Source organism: Podarcis tiliguerta, assembly GCF_965153285.1.
Source record: "Podarcis tiliguerta genome assembly, chromosome: 14".
NCBI classification, from domain to species: Eukaryota; Metazoa; Chordata; class Lepidosauria; order Squamata; family Lacertidae; genus Podarcis; species Podarcis tiliguerta.
Genome location: NC_139547.1, coordinates 4,284,164 through 4,309,380, shown reverse-complemented (window position 1 = coordinate 4,309,380; position 25,217 = coordinate 4,284,164). Strand labels below are relative to the sequence as shown.

General features: G+C 46.4%; 1 protein-coding gene across 7 annotated transcripts in view; it reads right to left on the bottom strand.

Annotated features, from left to right (window-relative positions):
* Positions 1-25,217, bottom strand: part of TLN2 (talin 2) — a 177,840-nt gene that overhangs the window by 61,293 nt on the left and 91,330 nt on the right. For 4 of the 7 annotated variants that reach the window (XM_083412919.1, XM_083412923.1, XM_083412918.1 and 1 more), the window contains exons 8-21: positions 22,330-22,393; positions 19,990-20,094; positions 16,492-16,647; positions 14,075-14,176; positions 13,025-13,101; positions 11,124-11,304; positions 9,770-9,883; positions 8,732-8,840; positions 7,138-7,346; positions 5,189-5,287; positions 4,015-4,182; positions 2,801-3,093; positions 1,195-1,366; positions 807-935 (exon numbers count right to left, since the gene is read on the bottom strand). In XM_083412919.1, coding sequence (XP_083269045.1) covers positions 807-935; positions 1,195-1,366; positions 2,801-3,093; positions 4,015-4,182; positions 5,189-5,287; positions 7,138-7,346; positions 8,732-8,840; positions 9,770-9,883; positions 11,124-11,304; positions 13,025-13,101; positions 14,075-14,176; positions 16,492-16,647; positions 19,990-20,094; positions 22,330-22,393 — 1,978 coding nt within the window. Of the gene's footprint in view, positions 1-806; positions 936-1,194; positions 1,367-2,798; positions 3,094-4,014; positions 4,183-5,188; positions 5,288-7,137; positions 7,347-8,731; positions 8,841-9,769; positions 9,884-11,123; positions 11,305-13,024; positions 13,102-14,074; positions 14,177-16,491; positions 16,648-19,989; positions 20,095-22,329; positions 22,394-25,217 lie in introns of all 7 variants that reach the window. The other 3 variants (XM_083412924.1, XM_083412921.1, XM_083412922.1) reach the window with 1 other exon arrangement.

Sequence of the window (25,217 nt, the reverse complement as noted above, 5' to 3'; positions counted from 1 at the left end):
GCCTATGGTGGATTTAGGGGCTATACTAAGGAACAAAGTAGATCCCATCAGCCTGAAGTCTGTCTACACCTGCATAAAAGTCTTGCAGTGGATACGAGAGAGTGATTTTGTCAGCTGGGCAGGAAAACAAAATGCTTTTTTCTCTGCCCTCCAGGCTACGTTGAAGCACACCTTTGCCAACATGGTGCCCCTTCAGCCCATCACGGCTGAAGCTGATGTGATTTGTAGTTCACATTTGGTCAGAGCCAGATCTGAAAGCGGCCAGCCCTTTACCTGTCGATCACCTGATGCCACATGACAGGTACAGTAAATGTAAATGCATGGCTGCAAAGGAACACTTCAGAGGGTGGTTGCGATTGCTCCTTTGTAGTTGCAGCTTTACCTTTGGTGCTGTTTGAATTTGGTACCTTTCCATCCCACACAACTTCAGCAGGGACTGGACACAGGCAGGAGTGACAGAGAGCATCTAGTGTACCTGATCGTGGCTGAAAGTAGCACTGCAGGCTAAGATGCCAAATTCAAGGCAAAGCCATGGCTACAAAGGCGGGTTCCTTTGCAGCTGCCACTTGAATTGCTGTTTGCAGCTGTGGCTTTACCTGCCATGTGCCTGACTTCAAGGGGTGGATGGGGAGGAGTGCTATGGTCAAAACAGCCCCACAGGTCAAGCGGGAAAGGGTGGAGGCCTCATCAGCCCCACAGTCTGCAGCTGTAATCCAACACATCTGGAGGCCACCAGGCTGGTGAATGTTGTGATATTCCTGATTGGAAAAGGTAAACAAGAAGAGGTTCCCAGGCTGTATTCTGACCTCTAATCTGTTGACGATTTTCTTTTTGATGGCATTCTGAGCGGCTGCATTGGTGGCCACTCGCAGACCTTCAGCTGCTTCACGAAGCCTCTGCTGCTGGTCCTCATTGTCTGGGTTTGCTGCAGCTCCCTAGCAGAATTGATCACATGCACATACACAGAGGAAATGGGGGGGGGGGGAGAGAGAGAGAGATTGAAGTGCTGCCGCTTACAGTATTGAAAAGAAACAGTTCTGATGCTCTACTTCAAACCAGTTAATGTTTTGCAGGGATTTCTACTTAGATGCTGCATGCAAATGTCATCTAAATGTAACTATCTATCTAATCCAGCCATCCCTCTAACTCATCAATCCATAGTTCCCCTTCCACCTGGCAACTTGTGCTGAGTACCTTTGCAGCTTCAACCATCCGGGCTGTTGAGTCAGCCAGAAGTTTCGCAGCTGCCAGAAGTTTCTTGGAGTTTTCCATGTCTATCTCTGCCTCAGCATCCGACCTCATGGCGTTCACGAGATCCGAAGTTGCTTGAGCGAGGACCCTGGCCTGCCGTACCATTTCACCTACAACAGTATTGAGTTAAAAATCTGCTTTTTATCTCTCCTTTATCCCTCAGTGTTCAGTTCAGACACATCCCTGTTCTTCCTGACCAACTCTTGTGACCACCGTGAGGGGATGTTTGGAACACATTTCAAAAACACCACAGGCTGTTTTAGTCACATCTATTTGTTTATGAAAACATTTTTGTAGCCCCTCCTCACAACCGTCTGTACATTACAAGGTACAAAGGTACATCTATAGGTGCAAACACAAAGTGTTGCCATGAGAAGATGAAAACGCATCTAATAACTTAGGCAGAGAGAAGTGAATTAGAAGCACCTACATAAATGAAACTCCAGCTAAGGCATGGGAATGCAAGAGTGTGCCAAGATGTCACCCGGGGCAGGGCCAGACTGTGCTCTGAGGGGAAACAGTCCCAGGGAAAAGGTGGGCCACCACAGGAAAGGCCCTACCTCCACAGGCTGTGGCAGCACCACCTGGAGGCATCCCCATCTGATGGTGTGGCTCTTCACAAGAACCTCCCAAGAGCTCATAAACCTCCCATCAAATCAACTTGCCATGACAGGATCATTTCATTTCTGTTTAGATTGTGCAAAGTTTTGATTTTCATATTAACAAATATCTGACCGTTACTCAATCTTTCACCATTCTAGACATGCTATATTTTCTCCCTCTCTTGAACCCAGCTGGGACCACCCAAGGAAGCCAAATGTTGGAAGATTTAAGGAGGATGAAAGGAGGTGCTCCTTCACATGGGCTGTGCAGAAATAACTTTAAAAGAGGACCAGACAAATTCTTGAAGCTATTGGTGGCAAGTGGTTTTGTACTACTTCCAGGTATCGCCTCCAAATATCACTTGCTGGGAGGAATCACAAGTGGGGAGAGGCCCTGTTCTTTTGTTTGGGTCCTACTGGGGGCTCCCCATAACGACATCTGGTGGGCCACAGTGGAAAGCACAGTCGGATCCAGCTTCAGGGCTCTTCATAAGTTCTTTGAGCGTGTATCTATTTCCCCAAGGACAGGGATGTAGCATTTCCAAATAAATAATGTTCCTGAATGTACTGTAACAAACATTACTCGGGACTTTATACTCATTAAGTGCTGTATATACAGTATTTATCACTGTGTGCATACAATACTTGTATTCTAGCAGGCATTTTAAGTAAGTTGTACTAGGTCAACTTCACATTCTTACCTGTGGCCTTTTATTGTTTTAAACACTATTTGACTGAGGCATCATATTATTACTGACCTATAAGCCGCTTACTGGTGAAAGGCAATCTACAAATATCGGAAACAATAACAACGCCAGGCACTTAGATAGCACTGTATATAATCCGTACAACAACCTTGTGAGGGAGGTCAAGGGCAATACGGAAACTAACCCCCCACCCCTTTGGCCCCAATCAAGGCTGACCTGCCGCATTCAAGCAGCTTACCAGCGTCCCCCATGGAACTGAAGATGCTCTCGGTGACACACATGATGGTGTCGGTGGCCTGGTCATAGCGCCCAATGGGCTCCCCCCGGCTGGCGAACTGGCGGACGTGCTGCAGGAGATCGTTCAAGGCTTGGCTCACCACACTGGCGGCTGCGCTGACCTGCTTGAGGAGCTCGGAGTCGTCTGTGGCCGCCTGGCAGGCTCGGACACAGTTTTCCACAGAACGGTCGACCAGCTTCCCGGCCTCTATCAGCTGCTCCTGACACACCGGGGAGCTGATGGTGGGGCTCACGACCTGTAACGGAAGCACAGCCGCCACGTTTGACACAGGAGAGCTGGCTGCCCCAGCCTCACTTAGTCTTGACGATAACTCTGTGTGGGAATTTAGGCCGAGAGAGGGACTGAATGTCCCAAGGACACCCAATGAATTTTATTTATCAGATTTATATCCCGCCCTTCATCAACAGACCTCAGGGTGGTTCACAAAATAAGAATACAAGATAAAAGCACAAATAAGTAGAAACAGTAACTCCCACAAAAGGCTGTAGAGTAGAATATTGATCAGCCCAAGGCCTGGTCGAAGAGGAACGTTTTTGTCTGGCGCCTCAAAATATCTAATAAAGGCACCAGATGAACGTCCCTGGGGAGAGCATTCCACAAACGGGGAGCCATGGCAGAAAAGGCCTGTGTGTCTGTTTTTTTGTAAGCCACTCCATTTGAGGGGTGGGATCAGTAGGATAAAACCCTGCTACACAGGATACACAGGTGGTGGTGGGAGGTCTTGGGCCCACTGCTGTCTTGCAGCCTAACCCAGAGGGAGCCAATGGGGGCCTCCAGATGTTGCTGGACTGCATCTCCCATCAGCCTCATTCAGCAGGTCCAGTGGCTACAATCCACATTAGGACGGTATCAGAATGTTGAAGGCTGTGCTAGATATTGTCAGCATCCATTGAGGAAACAGTGTGCACTCTCCCGTGATGCTCATATTTTAAATAAAAGAGCACAGCCCCAGATGTGTTCATGGGTCATAGAACAACAGAGGTGGAAGGGATCCTGAGGGTCATCTAGTCCAACCCTCTGCAATGCAGTTATCACAGATCCCGGGGCCTTTTTTATCAACTTCTCTGGGTCTCTTTCTGCCTTGTGCCAAACTCCTGTCTACGAGGAGCTACTATTCTGCAAGGGTTCCAACCTCCCACCGACACCAGAGCCGCACCTTTGCACAGGCCACCAGTTGAGAAGTGGAGAGGGCACACTGCGTGGCAGCAGCGATCACTCTGTTCTGCAGAACCGCGTCTTCGGCCACTTGGGCCACATTCTTGGCCTTCAGCACCAACATGGCGGCAGCATTGGCGACTGCTTTGGCAAGACTCATCAACACATCCTGGAAAAGGCAGAGGGTCAAGGAAGAGATTCATGCTTAGTTCAGTTTTATCTCCGACATAAACACATCATTTTATCGTCACAAAGCGTATGCCAATGATAACACAGGAACCAAAGAAAGGGTTGCCAGATTTTGAAGAGCGTAAAAAAAGGACACATTTGCCGACTTCTGCTTTTAACTATGGATCGCTATGACGACTCTAGCCATGAAAAAGGGGGGGGGGTGTCTTGAAAAAAGAGGACATATAGTCACCCTGAGTTCCATTGATCAGTTGAGCTCCATACTGTCTACACTGACTGGCAGTGGCTCTCAAGGAGTCCAGGCAGGAGACTTTTCACAGGCCTATCTGGAGATGCCGGGGATTGAACCTGAAACCTTCTGCCTTCAAAGCAGATGCACAACCACTGAGCTACAGCCCTTCTCCTGTTCTGAAAGCTAAAAGCCAAAACACTCTTTTTAAAATAATAACGACAGAAGTTAGGAATAATGGTGGTGATGATGATAAAGGTAAGAACAGAAAATGTACTTATGGTACTGAAAACATTTATATTGGGGCCACAATATTTAATTGATTAATTGGTTACATTAACCAGTTTTAATTGACTAAAAATGGCATTCCTGATTACCAGGGCAGCTAATAAATATAAAGCAGAACTGCTTGAAAAGGCCGAACCTGAAATGCACCATCTTAAAGGAGGTATTCTCAGTCATAAACAGGAGCGAAACCTCCTAGACCAATCTCCTAACTGCCTAGTGTTTGTATAACATCTAGAGACAAAAGCAAATGAAAATGCTTCTTGCTTCAGAAATATTGCTTTACCCATACACAAATTTTGCCCATGTGCAAATTTAAATCAACAGAGTAATGGAATAATCAGCTAAAATTCACAGGAGTAACCAATTGAAAACTTATTCAGGTGAGGTGTGGCTCTGAATTATACATGCTCACAGCAATGTTCTACTCAGATGCAAGCTGGAAAAGGAGCAGCACAGGAAATGCCCTCACCTGGAATCGTTCATCGGTTTCATTTTCTCCGATCTGTCTGAGAAGCTCGCCGCTGGCTTGCCCGATGCTCCCGGCTGCTGTCAAGACCGTCTGGCGAGGCTAGTTAGGGGGGAGAGAAAGAGATTATGAAGTTAAGCTACTAGGCTAATGATCTGAGGTTCTCAGATCACTTGTTTTCCAGAACATCGACAGAGCATGTTGCTACACAGAGCAGGCCTCTTATCCAAAATGAGCTGATCCAACTATAGCGTATATACACAAGGCATCATCATCAGACAGGAAATTCTTTCTTCAAGTCTCAGTCTTCATCTACCCATCCTCAGTCTATTATTAACTTTACAGCTTTTCTTCAGTCTCTTTTCTTCTGAGCTTCCTTGTCCCATTAATGCCCCTACATCACTTCTTAGGTCTTCAACATACAAATGTGCAAGCTTTTAATCCCAGCTGAACGGACGGCTTCGCCTTCCCTCATAGAAACCAGACTGCATAACTGTTTGGTTCTTTGCACAACTGAACATGACTTTAGCCAGTCAGCACCAGAGACTTCACTGCCAAAGTGCGAGACATTATCAATTTTCAGGAAAGCAAGAGAAAACTATCATTGTGTAGAGGTAGGTACTTAGTACTCATTCCAAACTCCTTATCCCTGCAGTGCCTTTATTAGGTGAACCAAAATGTCACAAAATAATGTGTAAGCTTTCAGGTTCTCAGTAACTCTTCCCAGAACACTTGCAGAGAACTCCAAAGCTTGAACGCTATTTGTGAAGTCTGGGTTGGCCTAAAAGGCAAATTCATGGAGGAGAAGGCTACTGGTGCCTCTGCCTCCACTGTTGGAAACAGTGATGCTTCTGAATGCCAACTGCTGGAACCCACAGGAGGAGAGAATGACTCCTGTGCTCAGACCCTGCTTGTGATTGTCCCACAGGCATCTGGTTGGCCAATAATAGTACTACCTTAATATGGCGCTTCCTGTTTTGACTATCAGCCTTACATCCTTCAGAACAGCAAACATGAAGCAAAATTTTGGGAAAGGAGTTATCAATGTGAGCATCACCTGTATGAAATCGTGATATACATACAGGACTCAGGATTTGAATTCCAGCAGGGAAAACACAGCTCAGGCCATCTGTAGCTTAACAGAAGCCTTCCTGGGTTGCATGCGTGGACCCCTGTGCTGAAGTGAGAGCATGAGCAAATTCTGAGCATGCCCCAGTTGGTGAAATTCTGGAGAGCTCCATGGGAGAGGCAGAATGTGTGTTAACAGCTGGTAAGTCATTTGGGGGATTGAGAGAAAGAGAAAGGCACACACACAACACAGCAGCACAGATGATTGGTTTCAAGACAAGACCTAGGAAGATGAAAATCCAAGGAAAGACATTCCAAGGGGATGGGCTAAGGAGAAGGCAGGAAGATTCAAACCACCAGTCAGGGCCAAAACCCTATCTACCCCAGGGGTAGTCAATGTGGAAAATAAGATCCCTGCAGGAGAGCCTGCAGGATCAGGCCAATGGTCCATCCATTCCAACATCCTGCTTTCACAGTGGCCAACCAGATGCCTGTGGGAAACCAGGGAGCAAGACCCGAGCAAAAGAGCTCTCTGCCCTCCTTTGGTTTCCAGTTGGACCACAACTGCCATCAGCTCCAGCCAGCATGGGGAATGCTGAGTGAAGGTGATGCAAGCCGAGGTCCAATGACGATTAGGGGGCACCAGGCTGGGGACACTTGACAAGAAGCACACCACATTGACTAACTCTGCTCTACCCAGCCATTTAGTAAGGAGCTACATGACCTAATGGTCAGGGGTCCCTTTACCTTTTTACACAATCTTGCCATTGGGAAGTACCCTTAAAAAAATGCAACTGTGCAATTTTTCACAGATTTCAACATATACTTCCCCCAGTTATCTAGTGTCAGAACTCTGTGCTTATGAGTCAGTTCTGTGACTTCACCTCTCCTGACGTTGGCTCCACAGCCTTCAGCAAGTCCGACACGGCTCCTGCAAGGGTGCGGGCGGCTTTCAATAGGTCCTCCCCACTTCCAACGTCATCATCCATTAGCGCAGCAAGAAGCTTGACTCCTTTGGACATCTCAGTGAGGTTTGAAGAGATGGTGGTGATCGCACACCCCACAGCAGTGTAGTCCGTGTCCACTGGGTCACCTGCCAAACAGGAAGGATCAGCCACGGATGGGTCAGTAAATGAATAGCCCCTAAAGTCAACACAGAGACCAGCAGTTAACAATGTTTTCTTTTCTTTTGTTTACTAAGTCACGGCTTGGGAACTTGCTGCCTTCCAAATGTTGTTGGACTACAACTCCCATCATTCCTGATAGCTGAACACACTGGCTGGGGCTGATGGGTGTTGGACTCCAACAACCACTTGGAGGTCCACAGGGTCCGTGTCCCTAGCCTATATTTTATATAGAAGCCTTACTCAACCTGGTGCCCTGTTGTACTACAACTCCCATTGTCCCTCCCCACTGATCATGCTGGCCGAGGCTGATGAAAGCTGTAGTCCCAACAACTTCTGAATGGCCTTCGGGTCTCCATCGCTGTGCTAAGATTTTAGTCCTACTGCACTGGCACTTTATTATTATTATTATTATTATTATTATTATTATTATTATTATATTTGTATACTACTCTTCAGCCAAAGATCTCAGGGTGGTGCACAGCATAGAATTACAGAATAAAACCACAAAGTACATAATAAAAACAAGAAGAAAACAAAACAAAACACCTCCCCTTTATTACACAAACAGCCCAACAACAAGAACCCACTGAAAGCATATGAATCAACATGGCTAACCTGACCCAACAATCCCCCCACACGCTAACAACTCTCGCTGCTGTCAACTAAAGACAACCAATCATGGCCTGCCCCCCCCCCCCCCTTTCTCACTGCCAAGGGAAAATAATAAATGAATAGAAAGAGAACTTACCCACGTGGCACTGACACAAAATGCACACACTAAGTAAAAGAATATGAGCTTTACCACCCCTCCCCCACCTTATACTGTACACAACACTAATGTCTCACATCAAATGGAACTGATCTGTAGAAAAGACTCTACAACCTGAAAAAGAGGCAATGCACGTACATATTTTTGTAAATCAAGAAAATATTTTTTATTTTATTTTTTAAAACTATGTGCTGCATGAATAATCCAATGTTCAGCTTCACTGGATGACCATACATTCTAGTGTTACAAGACAGGGAGAAAAACCTTTCCTTCTCCACCTTCTCCAAATCTGCGATGAGAAAGATTCTTTTCTACCTGTCACCCTGGAGAGCGGCCGCCAGTCAGAGTAAATAACAACTGAGCAATCTGGACTAATTGTCTGACCTGCTCTAAGGCAGCTTCCTTAGGCTTCTTTGTTCAGTTCCAAATGATGTTTTAGCATTGCCATCTGAATCCACCCATAGTCCCCCATTTCTCCCGCATGAAGGTCTGCAGCCATCTGCAGAAGGGAAGGCTCTTGAATGACCCATGAGCCAGCATGACGCTGAGGAGGAACCTGCACACCAGCGACTGCCAACTCACCCGCTGTAAGGTTCACAACAGAAGCTGTTCCTGCAGTGATGGCGTCAACCTGAGAGTGTATTTCATGTTTGGATTCATCCACTTTGTTCTGAACCCAAACTCTGGAAGCCTAGAAAGCAACGGAAAGGGTCAGCTTCAACATGCATAGCCACCTGCAAGAAGAGACACTGGAGTGAGTAGGCTCAAGTCAGAGGCAGGGATTGGGTAGGAATCTGTTCAGTCTGCTTTTGTAGTGTACAGACCGGATTTGGTAGTCCAAATTAGCTCACAGATCAAACACAACTGATGATGCATTTCTCCAGATTCAAGGTATGCAAAACAGTAACAGTATGTATTTTACAGGAAAAATGTTTATTTTACAGAAAAGTGCCACGAAAAGTATTGAAAAATGTGTATCTTATGGGAAGCTCTGTGTGGACCATTTGTGTGGATTCTGTCATAAAATCTACACAGAAGGGGCGGAGCAGACCTATGACTTGAGCGCCAGTGAGACTGTAACAAGAGCTGACAAAGGGCTTGTTCACAGGTTGATGAATCTGGTTGTTTCCTACAGGAAGGGGCTCCCAACCGCATGCTGCAAATTGCCAGATTTAACACCGCTTTGCATAATGGCGAAAGAACATTTTCTTGAAAGGCCTGCCAAAATGCAGCGCAGGCATCTGGATCCATGGGGAAATCAGCAAACGATCACACAGCCCACCTCCATTAGGTTTCTGCTTGGCCAGCCCAAGACATTTTGCTGTCTGAGGCAAAGGGTAAGATGAGACCCTCCCCTGACACCCCTCAATTTCATGTTCAGAATGAGGTTGGCCTGGCAGCTGATTCCTCGTTCAGTACTGGCAATGGGATGAGATGGCGTCCTCCACTGCAGGTTAGTTTTTGGGGCGCATCACCTTCCATGTGAAAAGACTTCAATCTGCAACAGAGGGGAATGGCATGTGCGTGTTGCCCCCCCTCCCCTCCTGCACACCTGCCGCCTGAAGCCCAGGGTGAGAACATCAGTACATAACAGCTCTGCTTAACTGGCCCCGGACTTACCATGTCGTTTCCTAACGGCGGGAGGCTGTCCACTTCGGTCAGGTCAGCCTGGGCCTGCTGAACCGCATGCATGCTGGTGTTGATGGTTCCCATCAGGGCCTGCTGGGCAGAGGTCTAGGGAGGAAGAAGGTGGGGGAGAAAGGTGCCGGGGGCAGTTCACAGGCAGCTCTGAGCTCTTGGGAGAGATTTTCAGAAAAAGACACCTCATCCCCCAAGACGAGGAGGAGTGCGCAGCAAACATAATGAGGTCAAATAATCAAGAGCAACAAAGATCAGCCGAGCGTGCTCTGAGGGATCCGTGCTGGGCAGTTCGAGGAGGAAGAGTCAAGTGAGGTTATTTTCGCCGGGGATTCTACCACAACTAAATCTGTCAACAACTGTTAGAGCAAGAGATAATATCTGCATCAGGGTGGGCAGGTGGGTGGGAGCGGCCTGTCGCCACCAGCACTATTCATTGGGTCACATCTAAAGCTGCCTCGGTTAGAAACAGTCACATTCTACTCAGGCAGAAGCAGGGCTGGTGAGGGTTGTGACCCGGGGGCATGTTTGGCACAGGAGTCCAAGGCTCCCCACTGGCTGGCTTGACCTTTTCCTCTTTCTAAATAAATCTGGGGAAAGCTGAGGTGGGTCGCCACCTTCCAGTACAAAGGCTGTTGTGATGGATGAGCCTGATGATTGTCCACAGACGACGGACACAAACTCGGCTTTGAATCTCTTCTGGGATAAGTGACCGGGATCCTCCCAGAGTCCCGACACCACACCAGGTTCATCAGCAAATGCTTTCAATTGCTGATTGACATGTGAATAAAAGGTTTTACCAAGGGAAAACTAAACAGAGGAAACATCCTGATGCTTCAATGTACCACTCAGCCGGGAATAATGATCCTTGGCTGGCAGTGGCAGTAAGAAGCTGTGAACTTATAAGTCTGTTCCTTTACAGTTCTGTCTTCAGCTCCTTAGCTGCCGGAAGCATGACATGACAGGGACGTGTCCTTGTAAGAAGCAAGTAATAGGGTGGGAAAATCAGGCTGTTCAGAGTTTTAACTCCTCTACTCCACTAACCCAAAGCACAGTTGACCTTTACAGGACATTCTACAGCCAGTATCCCCAACTGAGGCACAGCTCAAGCCATGGAGCCAGCCAGATGGACCAATGGATAGCCTGGCCTGTTATGAGTCTGCTTCCTGTGCTCCTAGCACCCTTCTGCCTGTGGCATCACTGCCCCCTACCCCCCAATTTGTGTCTTGAAGCTCTGAAAGAACATTTTCAGAAGGGCGAAAACCCCAGGTAAAAACCAGGAAGAGGTTACGTGTTGGTAGGGAGGATAACAAAAGACCAGGAAGAGGTTGCTTACCAAGGGAGGCATGTGCCCTCTGTGCATTTGGCCAACGGTCACCTGCTGCTGCGGAGAAGGCATGCTGCCAACGTTGAAGGTCTCTGGCCCCGTGGAGCCTGAACGCATGACAGCTGGCAGAGCGACAGAGCCATGCTCTACTTTCCCCGTTCGGTTAAACTGCTGCTGCAAGATTGTCGATCTGCAAAGGAAAGCATGGGATGCGACTGCAAAAAGTTGTGAATTTCCCCCCCGGTTTGTTTTTACCTTGCTCCAAGAAGCTCAAGGCAGAAAAATCGTTCTCTTGCCCTTTTTTCCTTGCAACAATCCTGTGAAGTAGGTCAGGCTTTGTGGTTTAATGGGGTTTCCAGCCAGATTGTGTGGGGTACACTGCATTCCAGCAATCAAAATCCAGACGTGCTACACATACTACACATACGCACCTCCTTCCAAGCAAGCAAGCAAGAGGTATCTCCATTCCAGCCCAGCAAAAGCACTTGAGAAGGATGGACAGCAGGGCCAGGGAGGGGCAGGGCCTAGGGAGAAGCCTGAGGGTCTCAACCAAGATGCCTGGAGGGCCACATTGACCCCAGGGGCCTGAAGTTCCCCACCCCAATCAATGATGAAGTTCTGGGCTTCTTTGGAAGCTCCAGCTGGTGCAGAAGCAGCGGCCAAACTGCTGATGGGGGCATCTGGTGGAGAGCCTGTGACCCCATTGTTTAATCACTTGCACTGGCTGCCCATCTACTACCAAGGTCCCTGCATTAATTTACAAAGCCCTGAACAACTTAGGTCCAGGGTACCAGGGTACCCAAACCTTTATCCCAGCCAGATCACTAATATCATCTGCAGGAATGTCACTGGCAAGGCTCATCTGACAACAACAAGAAACTGAGCCTTCAGTGTCATGGGCCAAGCCTTGTGGAATGCCCTGCCAAGAGAGATTCAGCAGGTGCCTTCTGTGACAACTTTTAAATGCCTGCTGAAAATTCTTCTGTTCTGCCAGGCCTGTGCAGACAATTTGGAATATGTCTTTCCACAACACTTAGCTGATTTCTGATTTTAACTTGTTCATATGGTTTTCATCGTATGGTTTATGCAAAATTGTTGTAAACATCGTCCAGCCTGGACACTGAGGTCCAGCTCCGAGGGACTTCTGGTGGTTCCCTCACTGCGAGAAGTGAGGTTACAGGGAACCAGGCAGAGGGCCTTCTCAACAGTGGTGCCCTTCCTGTGGAACGCCCTCCTGTCAGATGTCAAGGAAATAAACAACTATCTGACTTTTAGAAGACATCTGAAGGCAGCTGCGTTTAGGGAAGTTTTTAATGTTTGAAGTTGTATTCTGTTTTTAATGTTCTGTTGAAAAGCCGCCCAGAGTGGCTGGGGAAACCCAATCAGATGGGTGGGGTAGAAATAATAGATGATGATGATGATGATGATGATGATGATGATGATGATTAACCATGCTGATTTTTAAATGAAGGTATGCAAATGCTTTTATAAATAAAAGTGCATTCCTTGTGTTGTACTTTTCGAGCTCAGCTACACAATGAAGGGAAGATTGACAACATCCCACTTTTTGTTTTCATTTTTAAACTAAGCAAATAAAAAGTGGTACCCCAAATATTTCATCCGCCTGCCTCTTTTGAGGGTGCTTTGCCTGCCTGCTACTAATGACCTTCTAAGGTCTCTAAGAAGTCTTGTTAAGTTTCCAAGGAATTCCAAATTTCCATGGAACCATCTCAGTAAAGGGTTTTTGCTTGGTTTTGCGTTAACTGGGGAAAAGCTCCACAACCAATGGCTGCTCCTTGTTGGCTGACACATTTACACAGCCTGGGGCAGTTACAGGATAGAGGTTATGCAATTCAACACAGCAAGATTAAAGATTTTCATTTGCAATTATGTTATACAGAACAACATACTTTTTAGGTGATACGGATTCTTCCAACATTGTGGATTCCTCATCCCCTTCCAGTCCAAAACGGTCCTTACTTTGCTTCTGCAGAACAGGAGACACCAGAGAGAACTTCAGCTGTCACCTCCTCTTTGTAAATGCAGCCCATTTTCCAAGCTAAGAGTTGTTTGTCCTGAAACACTGGGATCCACCCCTGGCTGCAGACTCCACACTATGTGACTCTGAGAGTCACTTTGCCCACAGACTCTCTTAGGGGATGCCAGAGAGCCAGGAAGAGGTGGAGCGCCTGACTATAACATAGACACTTCGTCTGAGCGCTGCCAAGTTTGATGGTGTCTTCAGGCCAGGTATGTTCCATCTCACCTGCCCCTCTGGCCAACTCTATCCTTCTCCCTACCTGGAAAAGGGCAGGGGGTATGTGAGCTCAGGAGGGCTTGTGCTATTTACCTTATTTTATTGTATGTGGGGGCTGAGGAGGTTTTAATTTTTCTTTAAATGCTGTGGAATAAAAGCTCCGCCCTCACTCCAGCAGTGAATACCAACTTCCTGGACATCTTAGGAAGTGGCGCTGGACTGGCAAACAGAACACACAGAGCTCTGTGCTATGGAGAGTCAATGCAAGGCTAGAATTATTATTATTATTATTATCATTATCATTATCATTGAAGTGCAAAGAACAGCCAGCATTTCAAGAAAAATACCAGTGCCTCAGCCATGGTGTTTCTGGGGTGTTTGGGGAACCCCTGAGCTGTGTGGAGCCCCAGATCTCTGCCCACTGGTCGGGCCCTCGAAGCTCCATCACTTACTGGAACCTATGGGAGTGTTAGGAGGGGGGGGGGAATGATATTTTGGCTGTATCAGGCCCTAACTTTCCATCCCCAGGCAAAGCTGGCAGCTTCTCTCCCACTCAGCAAAGTACTAAGTTTGCCTTCCCATGCATTAGTGTAAATAAATACATAAAACCCAGCTGATACCATGGACCCAGCTTCACACCCAGAAATCTTTCAATAAAACCGCATGACATAGTTTCTTTCCCGACGGTCATCAGAGCATTTACCTTCTTGAGGATGATATCAATGTAACCTGCAATTAGTTGAGAGATCTGCTCCCCTTCAGTGGTTTGCACCGAGTAGTAACTTTCTTGATACTCCCCAAAATCCTAAGGAAATGAGACATTTATTATTTCTAAAGTAATTTGCCATTAGTAAGGTAAAATGGTAAAGGTAAATGACCCCTGGACAGTCAAGTCCAGTCAAAGGCGACTATGGGGTGCGGCGCTCATCTCACTTCAGAGTGAGGGAGCTGGCATTTGTCCACAGACAGCTTTCTGGGTCATTTATCTACTTGCATTGGCATGCTTTCGAACTGCTGGGTTGGCAGAAGCTGGGACAGAGCAATGGGAGCTCACCACCATTGTACAGATTTGAACTGCTGACCTTCTGATTAGCAAACCCAAGAGGCTCAGTGGTTTAGACCCCAGAGCCACTCACGTCCCACTTCTCTATTAGTACCATTCTACTGATGATAAACAGAAGCAGAAGGCCTGAAGATGGGCAATGGAGGCAGAACAAGGTCCTCCAGAGTAACTCGTGATCTCGTTTTTTGACAGAATTACAAGCCTGGTAGATGAAGGGAACGCAGTGGATGTAGCCTACCTTGATTTCAGCAAGGCATTTGACAAGGTGCCCCATGATATTCTTGTAAAGAAGCTGGTAAAATGCGGTCTTGACTATGCTACCACTCAGTGGATTTGTAACTGGCTGACTGACCGGACCCAAAGGGTGCTCATCAATGGTTCCTCTTCATCCTGGAGAAGAGTGACTAGTGGGGTGCCACAGGGTTCTGTCTTGGGCCCGGTCTTATTCAACATCTTTATCAACGACTTGGATGATGGACTCAAGGGCATCCTGATCAAATTTGCAGATGACACCAAACTGGGAGGGGTGGCTAACACCCCAGAGGACAGGATCACACTTCAAAAAGACCTTGACAGATTAGAGAACTGGGCCAAAACAAACAAGATGAATTTTAACAGGGAGAAATGTAAAGTATTGCACTTGGGCAAAAAAAATGAGAGGCACAAATACAAGATGGGTGACACCTGGCTTGAGAGCAGTACATGTGAAAAGGATCTAGGAGTCTTGGTTGACCACAAACTTAACATGAGCCAACAGTGTGACGCGGCAGCTAAAAAAGCCAATGCAATTCTGGGCTGCATCAATAGGAGTATAGCATCTAGATCAAGGGAAGTTATAGTGCCACTGTATTCTGCTCTGGTCAGACCTCACCTGGAGTACTGTGTCCAGTTCTGGGCACCACAGTTCAAGAAGGACACTGACAAACTGGAACGTGTCCAGAGGAGGGCAACCAAAATGGTCAAAGGCCTGGAAACGATGCCTTATGAGGAACGGCTAAGGGAGCTGGGCATGTTTAGCCTGGAGAAGAGGAGGTTAAGGGGGGATATGATAGCCATGTTCAAATATATAAAAGGATGTCACATAGAGGAGGGAGAAAGGTTGTTTTCTGCTGCTCCAGAGAAGCGGACACGGAGCAATGGATGCAAACTACAAGAAAGAAGATTCCACCTAAACATTAGGAAGAACTTCCTGACAGTAAGAGCTGTTCGACAGTGGAATTTGCTGCCAAGGAGTGTGGTGGAGTCTCCTTCTTTGGAGGTCTTTAAGCAGAGGCTTGACAACCATATGTCAGGAGTGCTCTGATGGTGTTTCCTGCTTGGCAGGGGGTTGGACTCGATGGCCCTTGTGGTCTCTTCCAACTCTATGATTCTATGATTCTATGATTCTAACTGCCAACTCTGTTTTCATGAACTTGGTGTAATCAGACCAGGTTGTAATTTTATTTTTCTATTGGGGGCTCAATACCAAGCACATCAGATTCCCATCTAGTGGGGTGTGGGAAGGAGCCACAGCTTGTTGGGCAGAAGAACACCTGCTCTGCATGCAGAAGGTCCCAGGTCCAATCCCTGGAAGTGTCTCCAGTTAAAAGGACCAGGTAGCTGTGCCGAAGACTCCCAGGAGTAGACCCCTGGGAGTGACCTGCTTCAGGCAGCATTGCAAGGGAGGGAGAGATGAAGGCAGGAATTGGCATCTGAATGATGTAACAGGACTTTTTAGAAAGAGTTGTCTGTGGATGTTCTTGACATTGGTCCAAGCTGGCTATCCCTAGCCAAATGGGTTTGAAAAACTGGGACAGTGACACCAGTGGCCACTGAATTCTGAACCAGTTGAAGTTTCTGAGCCGTCTTCGGAGGCAGCCCCACATATAACACGTTAAAGTAATCTAAATTCGTTGGAGTTGGAGTCCAACAACACCTGGATGACCACAGGTTCCATATCCGTCCTGGAGGCCTCAAGGCCTCTGTTGAGAGGAGACTGACCATCAGGGTGGAAACTTAGTCACCACGATGAGGCAACTCCTCCCACCCATCTCACTTTTCCCTCACAAAGCGATTACCAGAGTGAAGCTTTTTGGCGAGGCCGCCCAGCGCTTGACAGTGGTCAGCGGCCACTCCTGGAGGACCTCCTTGGTCTTTTCATCTACACGCATCACTGACTCCTTCGTGATGCCCAGCAGACGAGGGACCAGCTTGTTCTTCCCCTTCATTTTCTCCTGTGAAAGAAGAATGGATGAAGAACAGAGCAGCTGATGCAAGTCTCCATTCAGAATGGGGAGGCGGGGAGGAACCTGTGGCCTGAGCTTTGGGTAGGCAAAATAAACATACCAATCTAAGCCTGCAGTTTCGCATGTGCTGTTGGTAAGTATCCCTGTTTTAAAATTACAAATTCCATTCTCTATTTCATAAATATAAATATAACTTGGTTTTAATGTCTGCTTTCATTTGTGTGTGTGTATTTTAAATTTTAAATTTATTTTTAAAAAATTATGTTCTACATTGTCTTTTGCAAACCGCTTAGGGGTCTTTTATTTGAGTCAGCAGCATATAATTTCTGTGAAATAAGTTAAAAATAAACAAACCAACAAACACTCAGAAGAACTAACCAACAGCTTAAGCTGTTCACCATCGTCACCGCCATGCTGTCTCTCTGCAAAGAATCATGCTCACAGTGGCTTACAATGTTTGAGAAATCATAAAAATCAACAACTACAGGAATAATTTCTTAATAATGACAATAAAATACAGGAAATGTAGCAGCAAACAAAGAACAACATTCAATATTCTAAATGTTGCAACACTACATGTCCTGGCAGTAGCAAAAACAACAAGGAAGTCTAGTCAGTTTCAACTTGGTCCTAGATGTTCAAGCCACAAATGAGCCTAGAAGGGCCGGATTTAGGCTTGATGAGGCCCTCAGATCCTGAAGGTAATGGGGCCCTTTATATGTCAAGCTGTCCTTTGTCAACAACAAATTGTCGCTGTTTTTTGTGCTGAATATATGCTATAAGGTAATTGATGGACCTAAGAGGTATCTAAAGCCATTTGCCCATGTGGCCATGCAACCAGTCCATGCAGAATGTAGGCACCCTATATACAGAAAGGAGCAAACCAGTGATATTTTAGGGAGCAGGCTAGCAGGCAGGGCCCGTTACTTACATCATAGGAGCCTACACGACACAAAACACTGTTGCTGTATGTAGCTTTTATTTTATTTGTTTTTTATCTTATATTTTGGAAATGTACATCCAGTATTTTTTCCCCCTTTATTTTTTTTGGGGGCCCCCAAGAGAGTGGGGCCCTAAGCTGCAGCTTGTTTAGCTTATACGTAAATCCGGCACTGGAGAAAAGGATCAAGTTAATAGGATCAAATGTCTGCCTCAGTTTCCCTAAGAGTCACAACCCTGCTGGCAGCGCCAATTAGACAGAAACTCCTCCCACTGTGTTACACACAGCCGCTCTCCTGCACCAGCTCCTTACAAGCCTCCCAGAGGCAGGGAAGGCTACCAGTGGCTACTAGCCATGATGGCTCTGCTGTGCCTCCATGGTTAGAGACAGTGTTCTTCTGAGTGGCAGCTGCTGGAAACTGCTGGAGGGGGGAGGTCCTGCTTGTAGGTCTTGCTGATCCAGAATGCGGCAGCTAGACTGGTGACTGGGAGTGGCCGCTGGGACCACATAACACTGGTCCTGAGAGATCTGCATTGGCTCCCAGTCCGTTTCTGAGCACAATTCAAAGTGTTGGTGCTGACCTTGAAAGCCCTAAATGGCTTCGGTCCAGTAGACCTGAAGGAGCGTCTCCACCCCCATCGTTCAGCCTGGACACTGAGATCCAGCGCCAAGGGCCTTTTGGTGGTTCCCTCCCTGCGAGAAGCCAAGTTACAGGGAACCAGGCAGAGGGCCTTCTCGGTAGTGGTGCCCGCCCTGTGGAACGCCCTCCCTTCAGATGTGAAGGAAATAAGCAGCTATCTTGTCTTTAAAAGACATCTGAAGGCAGCCCTGTTTAGGGAAGTTTTTATTATTTATTGCTGTATTGTTTTTAACACTCCCCAGAGTGGCTGGGGAAACTCAGCCAGATGGGCGGGGTATAAATAATAAATTATGATAATGATGATGATTTGACTGGCCCCTGTGAGACCTGGAGGCTGGTCTCTTTGGGCCTTTGGCCCAATCCAGCAGACTCTTCTTGTGTTCTAAGGGAGCGGGGCAGCTGGAAGCTCTCCTTCCATGGTATTGGACAGTGGAACAGTCAGTCTTGGAAGGAGGTGGGCTCTCCTTGGCAAGAGTCTTTTAAACAAGGGTGGGGTGGCCACCTATCAGGGGTGCAGAGGCAGCAGATCCCTGCGCTCCCAAGGGGCTGGGAGTAACTCAAGCCCCAGATACTGCCATAGCCTTCCTTCACACATTTATCACAGCTATACAACGCGCAGCATGGCTACTGAAACAACTGAATGACAAATTGCTTTCGTCAGTACTAAAACAAGTCTAAGGAATTTAATAGGCATTTTTAATTTAACACACCACAGCATGTCACTGCAGACAAGTAATTATCCAAATGGTTGTGTTCCTACTGCCTGGGATGCTGCTGGCCTGAAGCCACCTCTCTTTAGAACCTCTAAGAAATCTCAGTATATGAAAGAAGCATCACTTAATTAAGTCACAATACTGAGCATCCTGCAAAAGCCGTTCTCTTCTTTGTGTATAAATCTTCCCTTGCCAGGCTGGTTTGAAAGAACATGGCGAACAATGTTCAAATGCCTCCTGTGAAATAGGCTGCTATTTGAAATTCCTAGTGACTTTTCGGCTTTAAGGGAGAATATATCCTAATATTTGTGAATAAAATGCATCTTTTAAAAAAATGTTACCACTCACCCCCAGCAAGAATAGGGTAGGTTTTTTCAGGGAATGTGAATGAAATGGTCCAAATTCATACGCATGAGTGTGTTTGTTTAATTTTCATTCAGCTGTATTGCTTTTCTTCATTTCTTTATTCTTGTATGTTATTGAAGTATATGTTCTTGTTTAAATAAATAAAAATTAAAAAGCAATGTCAGCAGCTGCTGTTGAAGCTCCAAAGGAACCCCTGGCTGTCAGTTAATTTATATGTTGAATACTTTTAAAATAATCATATTCTTCCTCTAATGAGCTCAGGACAGCATGCAGCATCCTCATTCCCATTCCCATCCTCAAATCACACCTTAAAGGTAGATTTGATTGAGAACATATGAGTGGCTCAGAAGCAGCCCATGAGCTTTGAGCTGAACCTGGCCGTATCCCAAAAATATTTAATTAAAAAATAAAATACCACAATGTTTAAGGACCACCGCCATGATTTATTTTAACTTCTTTGCAAAAAACAATTCATTTTTTAAACACACACACACACGCATTCTCCCCTGCTTCAATGACAATCCTACCAATTCATTAATCTTCATTAATTCTTACATCTTACAGGGAACCATAAGTCTTCTGACTTGGGAAAAATCATGTACCAGCTTCTTGTATGGGTCAGCCGTTCATTATAAGCGATGAAAACTGAATTGAAAACAAGCCCCTCCTACCTTAACAAGGAAAAAAGACACTCCGTACGTCCTCAGAGACCGAGCCAACTTCACGTATTTCACTTTAGCTTCGATTTCTGTCATCTCCCCGCAGTTTTTGTGTTCCTGCAAAGAGCCGCCAATTGATATTTGTTATCATAAAAAAAAAGCTATGAGGAAAAATAAGTCACATGCACTTTTGTTGTTGTTAAGCCATGATGGCCTCTTAGCCTTTGTCCAAAGGTTTTGAAACAGAAAGGAGTCAAAACAACGATCTTCCATGGGAATGCCCAACCTCTTGATATTTTTATTTATTCATTCGCAATCTGTAGCCTCCTCTGTCCCCCAAGAGATCAGGGCTGGCTGGGGTTTTATACAAAATGGAAAAAATAATTCCAATAGCAAACCGAATGGCCCAGCCCAAGTCATTTTGTAGCCAGAGGCAGAACAGCACATTTCCCTACCATCATACTGAAGGCTATTTTGGCACCTGAAGCAGAAAACCCCACAAAACACCTCCTCCTGGGAGTAAAAATGCAAACACCGTAAGTCAAATGTAAATTTAATTTCACAACACTCGAAGCCAGCTGCCTGAGGCACTTGCCTCATTCTGCCTTATGGCAGGGCTGGCCCAAAGAGGGACAAGAAAAACTATGAAACACCTTCCGATTTATTAGATGTAGCCTTACTGCTTCCACCATGATGGCAAACCAGCCATTCCTACAATTCAGCTCCACTGCAGGCTGGACCAAACCTTCCCTGCTCTAGGGGGAATCTCTTCCTATCCCAATCCCCAGTGTGCCCTCAGTCAAACTCACAATCCCCATTCCACCTTTACCTCTAAGCCTCCCCACTTCTGCACAATTTAAACTCACCTGACCAAACTCCACACTTGCGTCTCTCTGTTCCAAGTGTCGGTTTTGCTCCATCCACATTGCTGGAAGCTCTTCTGTCTGCCAGCCCACAATTCCTATACCACCCTTAAACCCCTTTCCTTCTTCTACCAATGTCAGAGAGAAAGACCCGGCAAAAATATTTGCTGTTTTTATTCTAACAGAAATGAAACAGTTGGGGGGGGGGGGAGCCCAGCTGTTTCCACTGAATTGCCCTTTTCTTTCCAAAAGCACAGCCGTAATCTGTGAAAGAGTGTGTGTTTTTGTGTGTGTGTGTGTGTGTGTGTGTGTGTGTGTGTGTCAGCCTGCATTACTCTCTGGGATTCCCGTGACATTCCAATGCTGAGGTATTAGCATGTGCAATGACATTTTCTCACGCTAGCAGGATCGCGCTCATTTTCTGCTGTCGGCTCTTTCCAAAACGGGCTGCAATAAATTAAACTGACACTGGGCATCTTCCTGGATGCCACTAACCAAAGGTGGGTGATGTCTGTGCCGATTGAAAAGCAGAAAAAGGATACAGGAACATTAGGAAGCTGGCTTACGCTGAGTCGGACTGTTGTGTCCATCTAGCTCAGGTATCGGCTACACTGACTGGCAGCATCTCTCCTGGGTCCTGGTCCCGCCCTCCCTGCAGCTGTATCTGGATATGTCATTGAAGACTGCACCTGGGACCCTCTGCATGCAAAGCTGGTGTTCTACTGCAGAGCTACAGCTCTTCCCAATATATATGCCAATGTTGATTTATACAGTTAGGGCATCTTTTCCCCCTTTCTGCTCTGGGTCTCTCAGAAATGTATGCCTAGATTTGCAGAAAGGGTCTATAGTAGTCAAGCCACCTGGGTTGCTGCCATTCCTTTTTGGACAGTTCTAACTCCCGTTTCTCCATCCAGGGTCATTCCCAGTGGAGCTTCACAGAAAGAAGTTCTAAGATCTAAGCCCCCTTTGGAACTAAAATGTCCTTTGACACTGGCAAATTAGGGCTTTGCTAGCCAGATCTGCCCCACCACCACCTATTACAGAAGTTTACTATTTGAACGAGCGCCTTTTGAGCCCTACCACCTGAACGTCCTCAATGAGCCCACAGACCTCATTAGGAGAGGAGACAAGAAGCAGCATGTAGGGTTCAGCGAGTGGGCAATGACCGAGGGGGCTATGTGGACAAAAGGACCACAAAAACCCTTACATAACCATCTTTTCCCCCTTCAAACGCTCTGCTTTTTGCATTCTACATTACAACTGAGAACTGCTAAAACATGCTCATTTCTTGAAGAACACACTATAAAAAGCAAGGAAATCTTCCAACCACACACAAAATCTGAATTAGGAGAGCAAGTTTGCCAAAGGGGGAAAAGCCGTCTGCTTCTTTTACACTTGAGTTGGTGCTAGTTTATTGCCAAAGAGAACACACAGGGTTATGAAAGCAAAAGAGAAATACCACATATCTATATAAAGCATTCTTAATCACCTGAAATATCCTCTTTTCGGCTCCTCTTTGCTTGATGTATTCTTTCGGAAGGAATTCTTTTAGGCTGGAAAAAACAAAGAGCCACAGTTTAATGAAGAGACAACCGCCTCTGCCTCATTTTCAAGCGAAGTGGATGTCAACCATTTGTTAATATGGCTTCTAGACTCCTTGGAAGCCTCCCTCTTTCCTGATTGGCTCCTCCTCCCCTCCCCTTCAAAGGCAGCCATTCAGGGGAATCCACCTCAGAAACCTGACTGAGTTGGGGAGGAGAGCAAGCAGCCAATAGGGAGCTCACCCACCCAGCTCCTCGGTGGGCACCTGACACCTCTCAAAGTCGCCACCACCAAGTCAGCCATGTGCGAAGAGCCCACAGGAAGGATTCAGATCCATTCTGTTCCAGTGCCATGAGGCACTGAAAATCCACCTGCCCATTGGAGTTTCAGCAGATTCTGTTCTCTCATGGCCTCAATATCATCATTATTATTTAATTGCGTAGGTGGCCCCCTCCCCCTTGAGGGTCCTGGGAGAAGCTGAAGTACGGCAATTAGAAAACGTCAAAGAACCTGAACGAGTATTGTTATTTTGAGATCCATGTAACATACTTTTCCCAGTGCAACATTTATTTCTTAGTATCATTTTCATACCATTTTAAAAACAATTTTATTCACTTGTTTAGTCACTAAAAGTCTCCTCCTTCAGTATGGAGCACAGGGCACCTTCACATAATAAATCACTAAAACAACTGTCTAAAGAAAAACTGTTACACTACATTAAAATACAGTAGCGCAGCAGCGTAGATACCTAAAGGGACCACATGCCAAAGGAATTATGAATCAAATGCCTGGATAAACAAAATGTTTTCAATTGGCATGTAAATGTATCCACTGTGGAGGCATATAGAATATCCGCTGGGAGGACATCCATAAGTGGGGTGTCACTACCAAGAAGGCCCTGTCTTGTGCTATTATGTGCCTAGCTTCAACTAAGGATGGATTCCCAAGCAAGGCATCTCCTGCTGATCATAACAAGGAGGTCAGCTGGCAACGGGGAAGGTGCTCTCTCAGGTACTTTTCCTGTTTATGGGCTGTTGCATTAGAAACTTCACAATTAAGACCAAAACAGGACAGCAAATTCACTGGATGGATGTACGTATTTCGGCATGATTGCTAGGATTTCCATCAACATTTGACCAGAATTCTTAAACTGCTGAATTTCAGTGGCAGGTCTTCACTAAAGCATGACAGTGCTTGAGGTCAAACATGCAAAGTACATCTTCCTTCCACTTATAAGCCTGCACAAGTCCCGTGAAAATGAAGCAGAGCTGTGCGACAGGATGGTGTCATGGCCCTGCCTTGAACTCAAGAATCAGATGTGGCAGAGTTGGCCAAGTCTGGGGCTGCTCCATCACCAGTTATGGAACTGGGTAGGGCTTCTGATGCTGGTGGTTCATACCCAACCGTGCCTGAGGCCAGTGGTTTGGAGTTCATGGAGGCTGAGGCTGGCAACCCAGAGCCTGCAGAGTCTGAGGCAGGATCTTTGCAAATGCTGTCCTTTGAACTCAACCCACTAGAGTCACATGCCTCCCATACCTGCCCATCAGTGCAGAGGAGCTCATCTTCAGGCTTGTGGTCAGTCATGTAAGATCCAGTCTTCAGACCAAGTGGGTGGAGCTTGGAAAAATGGACTGGAGGAAGGAGACTCAACAGGTTTCAGTTAACCTCCAGGCTTTGTTACTCAGTTGGAGCTATCCGTGGTGCTGCATCCAGAAACCTGCCTTGACCGTGTGTGTACCTGACGTGCATGAGTGAGAACACACTGTTTCCTGGTGGAATGTGCCCTTGGCCTCAGTTCCACCATCTGAACTACAGCTTAGCCACAGGACCTCTGTGATAATGAATAGGTCTCTGAGAACGTGGATAATTCATTCTCCACCCCTCTATTATTAGAATTCCAAGTCAGACTGTGTTTTCTATCACAGGTTTTAAGCACTAGAAACACTGAGGACCTCCTGGTGTATCACATGATAGATTTCAACTGCAGGCTTGGAAGTATTGATGAAGAACAAAATTCAGCCAGAACTCTGGTACTGATGAAATTTGGCAGCAAGTCAATGGCAGGCTGGTTCAAGACACTTCAGTGCTCAAGGCAAAACTAGATTCTCTTTGCAGGCTTAATAATAATTACTGAAAGGGTGGAAGATGATGGGCTCCATGCTGCAGCTTTCTTAAGAGTTTTTGCCTTTAATTAACTATTCATTTAATATTTCAAATATTTATAATCCACCATTCAAAGACAGTGAATTTCTATGATGGCTATTTCACAGAGGGAACCTGGCAGACTGCTACAGGGAGGGCACTCTGCAGTTTTGGGGCCACCACTTAAAAGGACCTATCTCTTGTACCCGGCCCATCTTTTTTCATGCAACAATGGGATGACGAGGAGGACCCATGATGCCAATTTAAAAGAAGAGATATGGCAGAAGATGTTTATTACAGTAACGCCTATGACCAAGTTATTTTAATAACACCAGTACTTTAAAATGACTCAACAATGTCAGGACCAAAAGGTAATCAGGATCTGAGGACAACCAGGAGGCAAAGTCAGAGAAGAAGCCAAAAGTCAGGTCTGAAGAGCAGAAATGCCAGACTAGAGAGAACTCAGATAGGCCTTGTTGCACAAACAAGCTCAGAGAGAAAAGGAGGAGCTTTATCTTCCTTCCTGTCTACCAGTCCAGTCTGAGTGTGTGGAGTCAGGCCAGATCTAGAAGGTTTTCCCCCAAGAGGCTGCAATTACGCTGCTCACCACAGGGGGAAGTGGTCACCAGTTCCCAGCAAGCAAAAACTCTGGGTGTGTCATTGCCCATACATCCAATAGGTAGATACCGTCAC